The following is a 12,044-nucleotide window of genomic DNA, read 5'->3' as shown; positions in this document are numbered from 1 at the left end:
TACCTCTGCATTCTTTGCGCACTCATAAACACCCTTTTTCAGATTGCGAATAACAACATGGACCCAATCTACCTCTGCAATACTTTGCACATACGTCTTCCATGTTTACATTGCACACTGCACACTTTACATATGCACATAATTTTGTTTCTTGCATTTGCATTAATTGTAATTCTGTAAATTTGTAACTTACGCCCTGTGTCTTCTTTCCTTATGTCCTTATAATTTATGTCTTAGGCTGCTGGGAGGATTCACAGAATAAGAATTTCATTGTATGGTGCAACACTGTTTACTGTACATATGATAATAAAGTCTTGAATCTACTTAAAGATTGCTGCAGACCCAAGTACACCCCTTCATGGCAACAGAATTCTCAGATGGCAGTGGCCCTGCCATACTGCAAAAACTGTTCAGGAATGGTTTGAGGAACATGACAAAGAGTTCAAGGTGCTGACCTGGCCTCCAAATTCCCCAGATCTCAATTGAATCAAGCATCTGTGGGTTGTGCTGGAAAAACAAGTCCAATCCATGGAGGCCCCAGCTTGCAGAACTTAAAGGATCTGCTGCTAACATCTTGGTGCCAGATACCACAGGACACCTGCAGAGATCTTGTGGAGTCCATGTCTTGACGGGTCAGAGCTGTTTTGGTGGCACAAGGGGGACCTACACTATATTAGGACACGTGGGTTTAATGTTTTGGCTCATCGGTGTACATACTGGAAGGGAATTGCACCCGGGCTGAACACTGTGAGACGAACTGAACATGTCCACACGCAGACACAACCAGTATACAGCTGGCTTCACGGGGAACTAAAACTTACTTAAACTTGGAACACATTAGTCCCACAACAACGGGGAAAATGGCAAATTCATTTTCTTATTAATGTCTAGAGGTGTAACTCAGTGACAGTTGTCAAAATGCGCCACTGTCTGAGACACAGGGTAACATATCAAATAGTGACCCACGTGAAATCGTGTTGTCACCTTGGCTCAGAGCTGCTGGTGGCTGAACTGTATGGTGTGTGCATGTATATACTGCATAAGTTCACTGTATCATTGCAAAAATCTTTTTAATGAACCAGAAATAACCTTACCTGTGAAACAGGTCTACAAATGATCTTTTGTTCAGTGCATCCAAAAAATCTGCGTATTACTCATTTTCCTTTGTTCCAAGTAAATACACATATAAATCAGAGCTTAGACTGAAAAAAAGCAGATCTCATATATGTATTAAAATACCACCTCAATTAATTTAAGGCACGATGCGGTGTGTTGGTCATGTCCTACCATGGTTTATCGGTCTAACCATGACACGAGCACAACACAATCACATAGTTTCTGTTTTTCATATTTAAACTGAGAGGAACATAGACAGGGTGTTTGATCCCCTTTAGAATTTCAAAAGTCACAATTTTTCCACACAATACACAGCAGTTTGTTTTCACTCAAGACCCGGCAGATATCTCCATTACACCACAAAACAGTCGTCAGCACCACTGCTCACCAAGGTTGGAAAATTGTGAAGAAAGGCTCTCAAAGCTAACAAAAACCATGTTGTCGGGTACCATATCGTAAAGAGAAGCATGTGCATGAGCCTTGACAGCTCAAAGAACAGTTCTACAAAAGCTTCTGCTGAAACACTGCATCTGATCAAAGGCTATGCAAAATCAAGACATGACATGGTTTTAAAAATGATGATAATTTATTTCAACTGCACATGCCATTAAACCATAACATAAAAAAGAATAAATTAATATTCAAACCTGATGAAACAGACAGTCACCACCTACTCGCAGACAGCAGGGCTGATCATCAACAGCTGCTTCTATGTAGAAAGGTGTGAGGTGCTCACAGTGCAGCATGTGGAAGAGAAGGAAAACACACCTGAGAAAGAGCACAGGGGTCACAGTTACGGGTAAACACTTAAATGAAGTACAAACACAGTTTGGTCCCCATCCACTCATCTGGCTGACATTTGGTCCCTTCTTTCCACTTCTGTGTGCCGACGGGCAAAAGGGAAACCTGCGCCAAAAAAAGACAGCAGATGAGTAAAAAGATTATATCTAAAAGCCATCTTCTGTTCTGCATTGGCGGGAACCCCAAGTGATGTTTCTCCCCCAAAAGAGTGCCAGCGTGTTACAGTCCCCAAGGCAGTCTCCTTTGGACTTGTCAAAACGCAAACGTGACAATGGTCTGATCCACCATGTGTCAATCAGTGTCCACTGGACATGACCCTTTGCCTCCTGAGACAAAAGGAAAAACATCTTCTGTAATATCTGCTGGACTTGGACCATTGTCAATGAGGTAACATAAATCAAGTTCAACTGACATACTGCCAAGGGGGGAAAAAATCTCATAAAAAGTTAAATTTGTGACAGGAAAACAAAACTATGATTTTGAAACAGGAAGTAAAATTATAAACAAGTCTGTATAAACTCTCTAGAAATGTAGGAAGACAGGTAATGAACTGTCTTCTGAAGCCTAAAACTACTTACGGGGAAAACACAATTTTTGTCCAATTACATCAAGAGGAGGTAAATAAGTGGAGGTGGGGAAATGCCAATGCTGCCCTCTACGGGTGGGGTAGAAGTCACCATTGGATTAGAGCACTAAAGTAGCAGCACACACTTCACCCACTACTGGAGGGCTCAGAGTCCACTACCTACTTTGCCTCAAGCTGCTTTCCAACGTGCATCATAAGGAGAGCGTTCACTTTTTGGGAGAATCACAAGGGGGGAAAAAAACCCGTGTTCATAGCGATTCCGTTGAGGTGAGCACTTGTCAAACCTGAACGAGTGACTGCTGCAAATCAGCTATGCCTGCTTGAGACAGAAACAACGAAAGGTGTGCGGTTTGTCTGGGTTGAATGACTTTTACAGTGGGTTGGATGGGGGGCGGGGGATGAAAGGTGGAATGCCACTGTAAACCAGGTCTCCTGAGATACAGGACGACTTCTGAGCGCAGACCGGACCCTAAAGCTCAGACTAGGACATTGTCCAATTCCAAAAAGCAGCCCCATATTTGCTATTGTCTCACCAGTAAAGAGGCTTTAATAAAACTCTTCAAATTGCTGCACCTGCAAATCGACAGTTCGTCAGATGGAAGCGGCAAGTCCGCACCTCCAAACAATACCTAACTGATGCATAGCATCTTGAGGGGGAGAAAAAAAACCTGGACTGGTCAAGAACATCGATTTGTAACCTAAAGGTTGTTGGCTAAAGTCCCAGGACATGTCCTGTAATTAAGTCCTTGAGCAAAGAAACTTTGCCTAAATTACATCAATAAAATAACATATAGAGGGGGCACATTTTGGGCAAGAACATCCGCTAAACATCGTAACAAATAAGGAGCACTAGGATGACAATGGATGCGTATTGGGGAAAGTTATTTTTGACAAAAACTTTCTGTTTCAGCCATCTAGTGCAAATGACAGTTCTGAATCAGTGTCTGGGAAAATACTGTGGCACTCAGTGGCAGTAATATCCTAGCTACGTTTAATGGTCAAGATAAAAATTTTAGCAAAACAAGAGCATTCAAATAACGTGCATGTAAACAGACTACCTACAAATTCTACAGTGAGATCAAAATGCAAACAAACTACTAATCAAACAATCCACAAACATCATTGTTCCCATAAAGGTATGACCATACCGTGCAGTCATTGGGAGCTTTTGTCTCAAAGGAAAAGACTTACCGGAGTAATTCAGACTCACCCAAAACGTTCATCACAGCAAAGGTGCTTATATGCAAATTTACCATTCATCAGGTATTTCTATGGCCAGTAGTCTAGCTGAATGGGGTAAAGGGTAAGTTTGAGGGTTAGGGGGTGTTCTTCCAATGGGAGTGAATAATTTCATGGTATTATTGCAACACGATTACATCTGACTTTGCACCTCACTGCGGTGGCTCAACAGATCACTGCTGGGGGTAAACAGCTTCATAAGAACGAAGACGTGGCGTGTATGTGAGCTCATCTTCACCGGGGCACTTTGGCAGCGAACCAAACACTCGAGACAGTGAGAATCACTATGCAAGTGTGGACGGATGTGTTCTGAAATTAGGAACGTCTCAATAGCGTGTGTATGGATGAGTACCGTTGTGTGCAGAGGAATTTTAATCAACTCAGAAGGAAAAGAGACCTGACGGGATCAGATGAGTCAGAGAAATTCGATGTTTTATTTAGGCGACTAAAGGAAAACAGCGACTGATCAGACATCTCTAAATTAACTCTAAAAGAACAAAAAAATTGTAAATCAAAACTGAGCAAAGGAGTCGTCAAAGCTCTAATAACCGTGAGTGACAAATTTGGGAGGAGAGGACAAGCAAAAGGCAAAAAATATTAAAACGAAAAAACCGAAGAGAATTGTTTCTCCTTAACAGTGCAGAGCTCGGAGCAGGTTGGTAGGATTATCTTTAAGTACATCAACAATATATAATCAGCAGCCAAAGCTAAAGGCAGGTGTACAGGCAGAGCAAACAGTTAAAACGCTGAGGTATTTCCATCTATATCATTATGCTTTACTGCTACGCCCATGTATTTATTGAAGTACTAAAATAACTGCTATAAAACTGATGGAGAACAGATTCACACCAAGTTTTTGAACTGTACACAAGCGGGCGATTCGTCCATCTATAAAACAAAATGAACTAGCAGAACAAGCAGTGTCACTCATTCGGCGCTAATGTTTTGTCGAGATTTGTTTAGCCGTTCGTTTTCGAGTTTCGAGTCAGTTGGTGCTTTATCCTACGACGTGCAGGCGGTTCCGTTTCGGGTGTGGCGGCGCAGGCTGTTGCGATGCGTTCGGTCGGTCGGTCGTTTGGTCGGTTGGTCACGGCGATGCGTGTGGTCGATCTGCCGGTCGGTCTGCCCTCTGGTATGAACTTTGAAAATCATCACTTTTTTTTTGTTGGGGATCTTAAACGGAAAACCTCACCAAAACGTATCCCCCAAAAACCCTTACACATGACTTCTCGCCCAACCCCCTCCGCTGATATACGGAAACTCAAACCCACCCACCACCCAACTTAATAAATGAAGAATGAAACAATAGTGACTTCATAATGGAAAGAAATGATGGGGGGGTCAAAGGCCGGGGGCAGCCATTACTTGACACTTACACAGTGGAGCTTCAAGCAAGAGGCTGGGGGGAGAGAACTCCAATTTTTGACCTGTGGCTGTCCCTGCACACATTCTGATATACGTATAACCTCCCTCCGCAACAAAACACACATATATACACTTTCGAGAAATAACTGACTTAGATGCTAAGGAACGTGGCCAAAATAAACCCATTATGTCAGTCTGAAAACGGTACATGCCAAGAAGTTAATGAAACCAACTCCAAAATAAATCTGTCAAATTTCTTGCTGTCTAATGGAGCTTCATCTATGGGTATGTGCTTCTGAAGCCAATATTCAAGAGAATGGTTCTTTATGGTTTTGGTCTATTCAATTCCGCAAAATTCAATCACACCTGTTTGGCATTTATAGAAAAGGAGAAAAAGCTTCCCTTCCAATAAACTCAAATTTCCCTGCATACACGGTTCAGCTGCATGCAAAGAAATCAGACCTACCCTCATCTTTAAAAATACTCTTTTCTCCTGCATCTAGACTAGACATTAAAATATAAAAAAGTAATGTTTCAAATGTTGTAAAGTTAACAAAAACAGTTCCAATGAAATTTAAGAAATGGCTGAACTATAAATCTAAACATGTATCAATTTAACTTACTCATTTAAAGTCCAGATTTTTTTTCACTGTAGTAATTAAGATTGTTGTCTTTCTAACCCATATTACTACCCATTACAAATAGGTTTTGATTCCCACGTCCCTTTCAAGCACCTGCCTCCCCAAATCCCTGTATTTATGCACAATCTAGATTAACCCCCTTTTTTCAGTAGCCCCTGCTGAAGCCATTGCTATACTTATCATCAAAATAATCATCCTTATCAAAACCTGAGCCCAGCGAATAGCGCTGGTGGGTGGCCTGGTAATGGCTGGAAGCGGGGGTGGTGGTAGCAGGGGGAGGAGGCGGCGGTGGCGGCACCATGTTGGTGGCCCCAAAGTCGCGGCCGCCAGCGGCCCGAGGATAGTTTCGAGCATAGTTGGCGGAAGACGGAGGAGGCGGAGGGGGTGGGGGCAAGAGTGCACGGCGGGCCCCCAGAGGGCTCCGGTCGCGGTAATAGCGGTTGGTGAGCGGAGGAGAGAGGGGGCGCTGTGGAGGCGGCGGCATGCGCCTATCATAAGCATCCCGATCATAGAAGCGTGCAGTGGGGTTGCCGTATGGGTCGTAGCGGACGCCCCTTTCGTATGCTTCGCGATCATAGTAGCCACGGGGTGGGGGTGGGGGAAGGGGTGGGGGTGGGGGAAGTCGGCCACGGGGACCGTAATATTCCCCAGGTGGGGGGGGGCGGGGGGGGAGGTAGTGGGGGTGTGGGTGAGGAGGGTAGGGGTGGTGTGGAGGCGGTGGGGGGAAGTCATCCCCCCGACCGTCCTTGGGCTGGTTGCTGCGAGATAGGGACACGAAGATCTTCTGGCCCTCCAGCTTGGTGTGGTTGAGCTCTGCAATAGCCTCCATGGCCTCATTCTCCCGCTGCATGTGGACGAAGGCGTAGTTCTTCACAATGTCGCACTCGACCACCTTGCCGTATTGCTGGAAGAGCTCCTTGATTTTGCTGGCCGTGACTCCCTCTGGCACATTGCCCACATAGATCTTGGTGGCATTGCGGACCTTGGTGGTGGCGTACTCCACGGTGATGCGGGAGCCATTGAGCTCGTGCTTGTGCAGGGCAGCCACCGCCTTCTGGGCCGCTTCCTCCTCCTCCATGTGCACAAAGCCATAGTTTTTCAGGATGTCGCAGTCGGACACCGCGCCGTATTTCTCGAAAAGCTCACGCAGCTCCTGCTCCGTAGTGGAGGAATTCACATTACCCACAAAGATCTTCACCATCTTGGGTTTGTCTTTCTGAGAAGTATACTGAGGTGGCAAGGGTGTACAAGGTAAGAACAACCCCGGGCGCTCTTCTCCAACTTGTCCCACTTAACGCTTAACCCGTCTTCCTACTTACTAAAGCCAGCAGTATCCCTGCTTTTAAAAGATGCACAGTTCCTACAAGCAAAGGAAAACAAAGGAAGGATATGAATAAGATTTCCTGTCAAATTCACACTTGAGCTGAAATTAACTTTCATATCGTTAAATACATCCTAAATTTAAAGTAAAACCAAAACTCATGAAAATTTAAATAAATAAATGCAAACCAGAAAGAATTATCATGGACAATAACAGCTGGTAAAACCCAAAACATAAATAATTTCAGACTCCTGATCGTACGGTAAGTGGTTAAAGTTATCGAAACTGTCACGTGCAGGACGCTGCAAGTCCAGGAAACCTGGGATCCTTCGTCTTCTTGCGTCACTGACCTGCCTGTGTTCAGCGCATATAAACACCTCTAACTAGACTTATAAGCACACATGTAAAACAGTGGGGCTGCGCGCGCGCACGAAACTAACTCGTCTCCCGGCGATAACATTACGGCGCGAGTTCAGTTTGCGTCCAGCACCAGGCCTCACCATCAATGAATGGGGCGCTTCTTCTACCTTCGTCGTTGTAAACACGGTCAGCAAAGTAGCTAGTGGATTCGGGCCGTTCTTCGGCCTTACGATTAACACATCACCGTTTAAACAGTAGGAAAATATTGAAGGTAAAGTGGTCTATACTTTTAAAACAACGGATCAATTGAGAACTCACCTTGCGCGTTATCTCACTTAGCTTTCGACTCTGTTCCGTGCAAAAGCGGAAGTTGCGGGAGCTTCCTCAAAGGAATGGGCGGAGACTATTCTTAATTGCCGTCCGCCATTTTGGCGCTTTGTTTCCTCGAATGAAGGCGTGGAGAAACTGTCTGCGGCACCGTCTGCCATTTCGGTGCTACAAACCCTGAAAAGAATAGGCGGACACCGGCCTCGGGCAGCATCCGCCATGTCCACTACAACGCTTCCTTTAAGTAACAGAGGGAGTGAGATCCTTACCGTTTAGCGTGCTATTTACGCAATGATTTCTTAAAAGGAACGAGCGGAAAATGCTCTTTTCTGCTACCGTTCTCCATTAGGGCGCTGAGGTACCCTACACATGGATGGAGAGACTCATGGGTAGGCGCCGTCCGCCATGTTGGGGCGTGAATTCAATTTGATTGGACGCTTACTACTAGCGGTTAATGTGTACCTCTTGCTTGATTAGTCTTAACAGAATCTCCCTTATCCTACTCTTCAAACTGAACTAGTATTTATTTTACAAATCGTACACTCCCCCCCCCCCCCAGAAGCGCCATTTTAAAAGGTAGAAATTGGCACTTGCTTAGTGGCTTAAGGTACTCTGAAAATGAGCAGTCAAGGCTTTATTTGTCACCTAGAATTCACACTCCCCCCACCCCAAAACAGGGCATAGCTAATAAAGACTAAAGTCAAGGATTTTGTCCTATTTCAGTATAACATCCCAAAAACCACTCATGGCTACAAAGAGTTGATATATGCTTTTATTCATCAACTTTACAGAACATATGCCTCCAGTCCATCAGTTCCTGTGGAGGGGGAAGGATTAAGACCTTAGAGCAGAGCATAAAATAAAACCCCAGCTTTTAGAGTCGCTGAGCATCAACAGTGTCTCCAGTACAATGCTGTAGACCAGCATCATCTTTTATTGCAATAGTATACCAAAAAAAAAAAAAAAAAATTTCTGCAGAAGCTGGCAACTTCTGGATCAGAGAGTCAAAAGGGAAGGAAAAAAAACCAGGGCGGTATACGTGTCACTTCCAGTTGCTCCATGTGCTCTTAAATGTTTAACTTACCATAAACCACTCATTTGCACCGATGTCCCAATTCGATCCACCCTAGAACACAGTGGAAAAGCCTTTTAGGTTACAGAAAAAAGGACAACCCAAAGTGTGAAATTAAGTACAGAGGTCTCAGAGTCTGTAAATACATCACCAAAATTCAGGCATATGCTTGCCATTAAAAAAGAAAATCATCAGTTAGCCTCTGAAAAGCCACCTGCTTCTATGTCCAATTTCTTATAGGAGTATACATACCCACATGAATTCAGTGTACAGCAATCTTCATGTCACCCAGGGCTCACTGTAAGGTTTTTTTTAAAAAAAAAAAAAAAAAAAAAAAAAAAAAAAAGTCATTAAGGACAAGTAATCCACCTTAGTGTAACCCTCTGTGTACAATCTGTCCCATCAGACCGTTGGATACCCCAACAGGTCATCCCCTTCTTGCCCTGGCAAGACCAGTGGGTTCACCTTTGCAGGTTCTGGTCCTGACACAGGGCGTAAGACATGCGAGAGCTTCATCACAGGGACTGATCAAATCCCACTGATTGGCAGGTTTTTCCACCAACATCACATTCATCTAGCAGAGGATCAAGGCACCATTAACTCACCATTTCATCTGTACTCCACTTGAGCCTGAAGTGGATAAGCCACACCCTGAAATAAAGGCATCCAAGGTTTTAGGACAAAGCCATGATATTCTGTAACATACAGCACTTCAACATGGCAACAGTCAGCATAACAAATTCTCATCAGGAATTCAGACGAACGAGATTCCAAACAGAGTGATCATCATTTGAAGCCAAGATTCAGCATAAAGACTGCAGAGGAATTGCACTTACTACTCAAAAGAGTGGGTTCTCCATTATCCATGGACAGTCTATCAGCGTGCTGCAAATATACCCAGTTATTAGATCTTGACAGCATGTAGATAATCTGACGTCAAAGACTACATGCAGTCACTCATATGTTCGTGTCTTTTCACATTATTTCAAAGTGAGCTAGTAAGTTTAATCATTGAAGACTGCATATCATGTACTTGTAGATAACTTTACAAGGGGGGGGTAGGAGGTCTGCATAACATAAAAATTGGGTCACCAAAGGGCCTGTTAAAAGATACTTACCTTGCAGATGAGCCTTTCATGAAATATCAGAATTTATTAGGACCAACAAGAGCATCACTGGGCAGCCTGAAACAAGGCAGTACAAACAGTGAGTTAACAGATACCAACATGCATGTCTGGGGACAGGGCCTTCTATTATAAGGGGGTGAACCTTTGCTGTACTTAAGCTGCAGCTATGAAAGTATATAAAGTTAGCAGTTGAAACCAAAATCAACACAAAAGGTCTACACTTCAGTTAAGCACTGCTACAGTGGAGCACAAAACAGAGCTGTAGTTCAGAAGATACCACTCAGTCACCTGAAGTCAGACTGGGGCGGTAAACATTTCATCACTCACAAGCTCACCAAATACCCCGCCATGATAAAATGTAATTCTGCACAGCTATGAAACCAATTGTGAGAGGAATAAAACTCCCCCTCTCCAAAAATTTCAGGTTTGAAGATAGTCCCAGAATTGGCTAAAGGTTGGCAGAAATTATTGATGTCCGTTTCAAGGCTTCTCACCTTGGTCTGCAGTCGCATCCATCGCAGTCGAGGCTGCCTGGAGGGGGGCAGAGAGTTATAACCACGTGGCACAACCATGTGAAAGAATGGCCAGAATGACCCAGAAGTTTCCCCGTCAGAACAAGAGTGCAATCACTTTGTCTCAGGACAGGTCTGTGAGAGTTTTCATCACTGAGAAACTTCTAAGTTCTAGACCACACGTCAACAATCAAACCGCTTACAACAGCCATGAGATCGACTCACTAATGAGACATCTTTCTTACGTCACATCAAAAAAAAGTGTCCAAGCAAATACATAGTGCCATCGACATTCTTTAAAAGAAGGCATAAAGAAGACCTACTTCTAAGAGGAGTAAAGATGTCAACGGATTGTAACCGTGAACTAACCCAACCAAATAAATGACTACTAAACTAGTTACTTGGGCGTTGGATTCATAAATAATTTAAATAAAGATAAAAACGCATCTAAACTAATTTAGATTTTAAAATGTAAGCAGATTATTTCTTAAGTGCCCTTTTTTAAATTAAATTAAATAAAACAAGCGCAAACCACTTCCTTCGAACTTACCAAAGCAGATACCGGAGCGAAATGAGGGTGGAAGTATGCGCGTGTGGTCGCTTTAAACGGGTCTCGCGCGCCGGAAGCGGAAACTGACAAGGCCCTTAGACGCGGCGTCTTGATTAAACTTTAGCGCGATTGTGTGCCATACTCGTTCAGACATCGCATATATTAATTCACCTATAATGGGATGTCTGCAGTTCTCTTTTTGTACTCAGCCGAAAATTTCTTTTTTTTTTTTTAAAGTAGCCCTAACTGTCCCGTATTTGACGTCATTTCCTGTTAAGCGCGCTTTTTAAGTCATGGTGCACGCGCGGAACTAAAAGTGAAACATTGCATCATACAGTGTTAAGCCGACGCTGCAGTGTGCGAGATAAATTCAGCGGTGCATCCTGCAGCAATATAGTAGAGAGGCAGTGGTGTGCAGAAATAATCGTGCGAATGTAGTACTGTGCTGATCCAGCAGTCGTTCCTCATTCCACCATTAAACAAAGCAGAGGAGATTCCTGGGGTCAAACTTGGTCTTCGATAACCCCAGTCTTGTGATTCAAAGCAACTAGTAGTATGGCTAAACAATAAAAGTAGAAACAGTAGCTGCATTTCTCACCTGCGTACTGAATAAACTATTGATAGTATGGGCTGGCCTTTTTTTTTCCTGGGTTTTGCAACACCTATCCCCATGAGTTCTATGGCTGTGTAAACCTCTCACTTGTAATCGCTTGTCATGGTCTGGAGCCCATCCCAGAATCACCAGGTGCATGTCTAAGAGGTGTAGACCCTGCCTAGGATGCCAGTCCATCACCAGGTATTCACACTCCCTTTCATCGCACCAGTTCATAATGGCTTTGGATTATGGGAGGAAACCAGAGCACCCAGAAGCAGCCCACACAGAGGGAGAACATGTAAACTCAGCAGAGACTGAGCTGGATTTGATGTAGCAGTCATATTCTTATGACTAGAACTCTTATTTCAATGGTTTTATTCATTTTGCAATTTGTTGACTTTCAATGCTTCGAACAGAACCACTTCAATTTTA

At 43.8% G+C, this 12,044-nt stretch overlaps 1 protein-coding gene, 1 long non-coding RNA gene and 3 other non-coding genes across 5 annotated transcripts; all 5 read right to left on the bottom strand.

Moving 5' to 3' along the window:
* Positions 1–4,157: 4,157 nt before the first annotated feature.
* Positions 4,158–7,867, bottom strand: LOC108920242 (RNA-binding protein lark). The gene is made up of 2 exons (XM_029247126.1): positions 7,748–7,867; positions 4,158–7,108 (listed from the first exon to the last, which is right to left on the bottom strand). Exon 2 carries the CDS (start codon positions 6,947–6,949, stop codon positions 5,894–5,896), a length of 1,056 nt encoding a protein of 351 aa, XP_029102959.1. The 5' UTR covers positions 6,950–7,108; positions 7,748–7,867; the 3' UTR covers positions 4,158–5,893.
* A 647-nt stretch (positions 7,868–8,514) lies between these two features.
* Positions 8,515–11,070, bottom strand: LOC108920371 (uncharacterized). The gene is made up of 8 exons (XR_001964991.1): positions 11,018–11,070; positions 10,450–10,486; positions 9,947–10,012; positions 9,665–9,713; positions 9,434–9,479; positions 9,081–9,126; positions 8,841–8,882; positions 8,515–8,573 (listed from the first exon to the last, which is right to left on the bottom strand). It is a non-coding gene; the product is annotated as an uncharacterized LOC108920371 (long non-coding RNA).
* On the bottom strand, positions 9,225–9,352 carry LOC114909304 (small nucleolar RNA SNORD22). The gene has a single exon (XR_003797207.1). It is a non-coding gene; the product is annotated as a small nucleolar RNA SNORD22 (small nucleolar RNA).
* LOC114909308 (small nucleolar RNA SNORD30) lies at positions 9,551–9,619 on the bottom strand. Its single transcript, XR_003797209.1, has one exon. It is a non-coding gene; the product is annotated as a small nucleolar RNA SNORD30 (small nucleolar RNA).
* Positions 10,216–10,285, bottom strand: LOC114909309 (small nucleolar RNA SNORD31). The gene has a single exon (XR_003797210.1). It is a non-coding gene; the product is annotated as a small nucleolar RNA SNORD31 (small nucleolar RNA).
* Positions 11,071–12,044: the final 974 nt, after the last annotated feature.

The sequence above is a fragment of the Scleropages formosus genome, chromosome 21, assembly GCF_900964775.1.
Source record: "Scleropages formosus chromosome 21, fSclFor1.1, whole genome shotgun sequence".
Classification (NCBI taxonomy): Eukaryota; Metazoa; Chordata; class Actinopteri; order Osteoglossiformes; family Osteoglossidae; genus Scleropages; species Scleropages formosus.
Note: the sequence above shows the minus strand (reverse complement) of the source record. Positions and strands in the feature narration are given on the sequence as shown.

Bases quoted from the DNA above. Each gene is read 5' to 3' on its own strand.
- LOC108920242 (XM_029247126.1), bottom strand. From the start codon at position 6,949: ATGGTGAAGATCTTTGTGGGTAATGTGAATTCCTCCACTACGGAGCAG.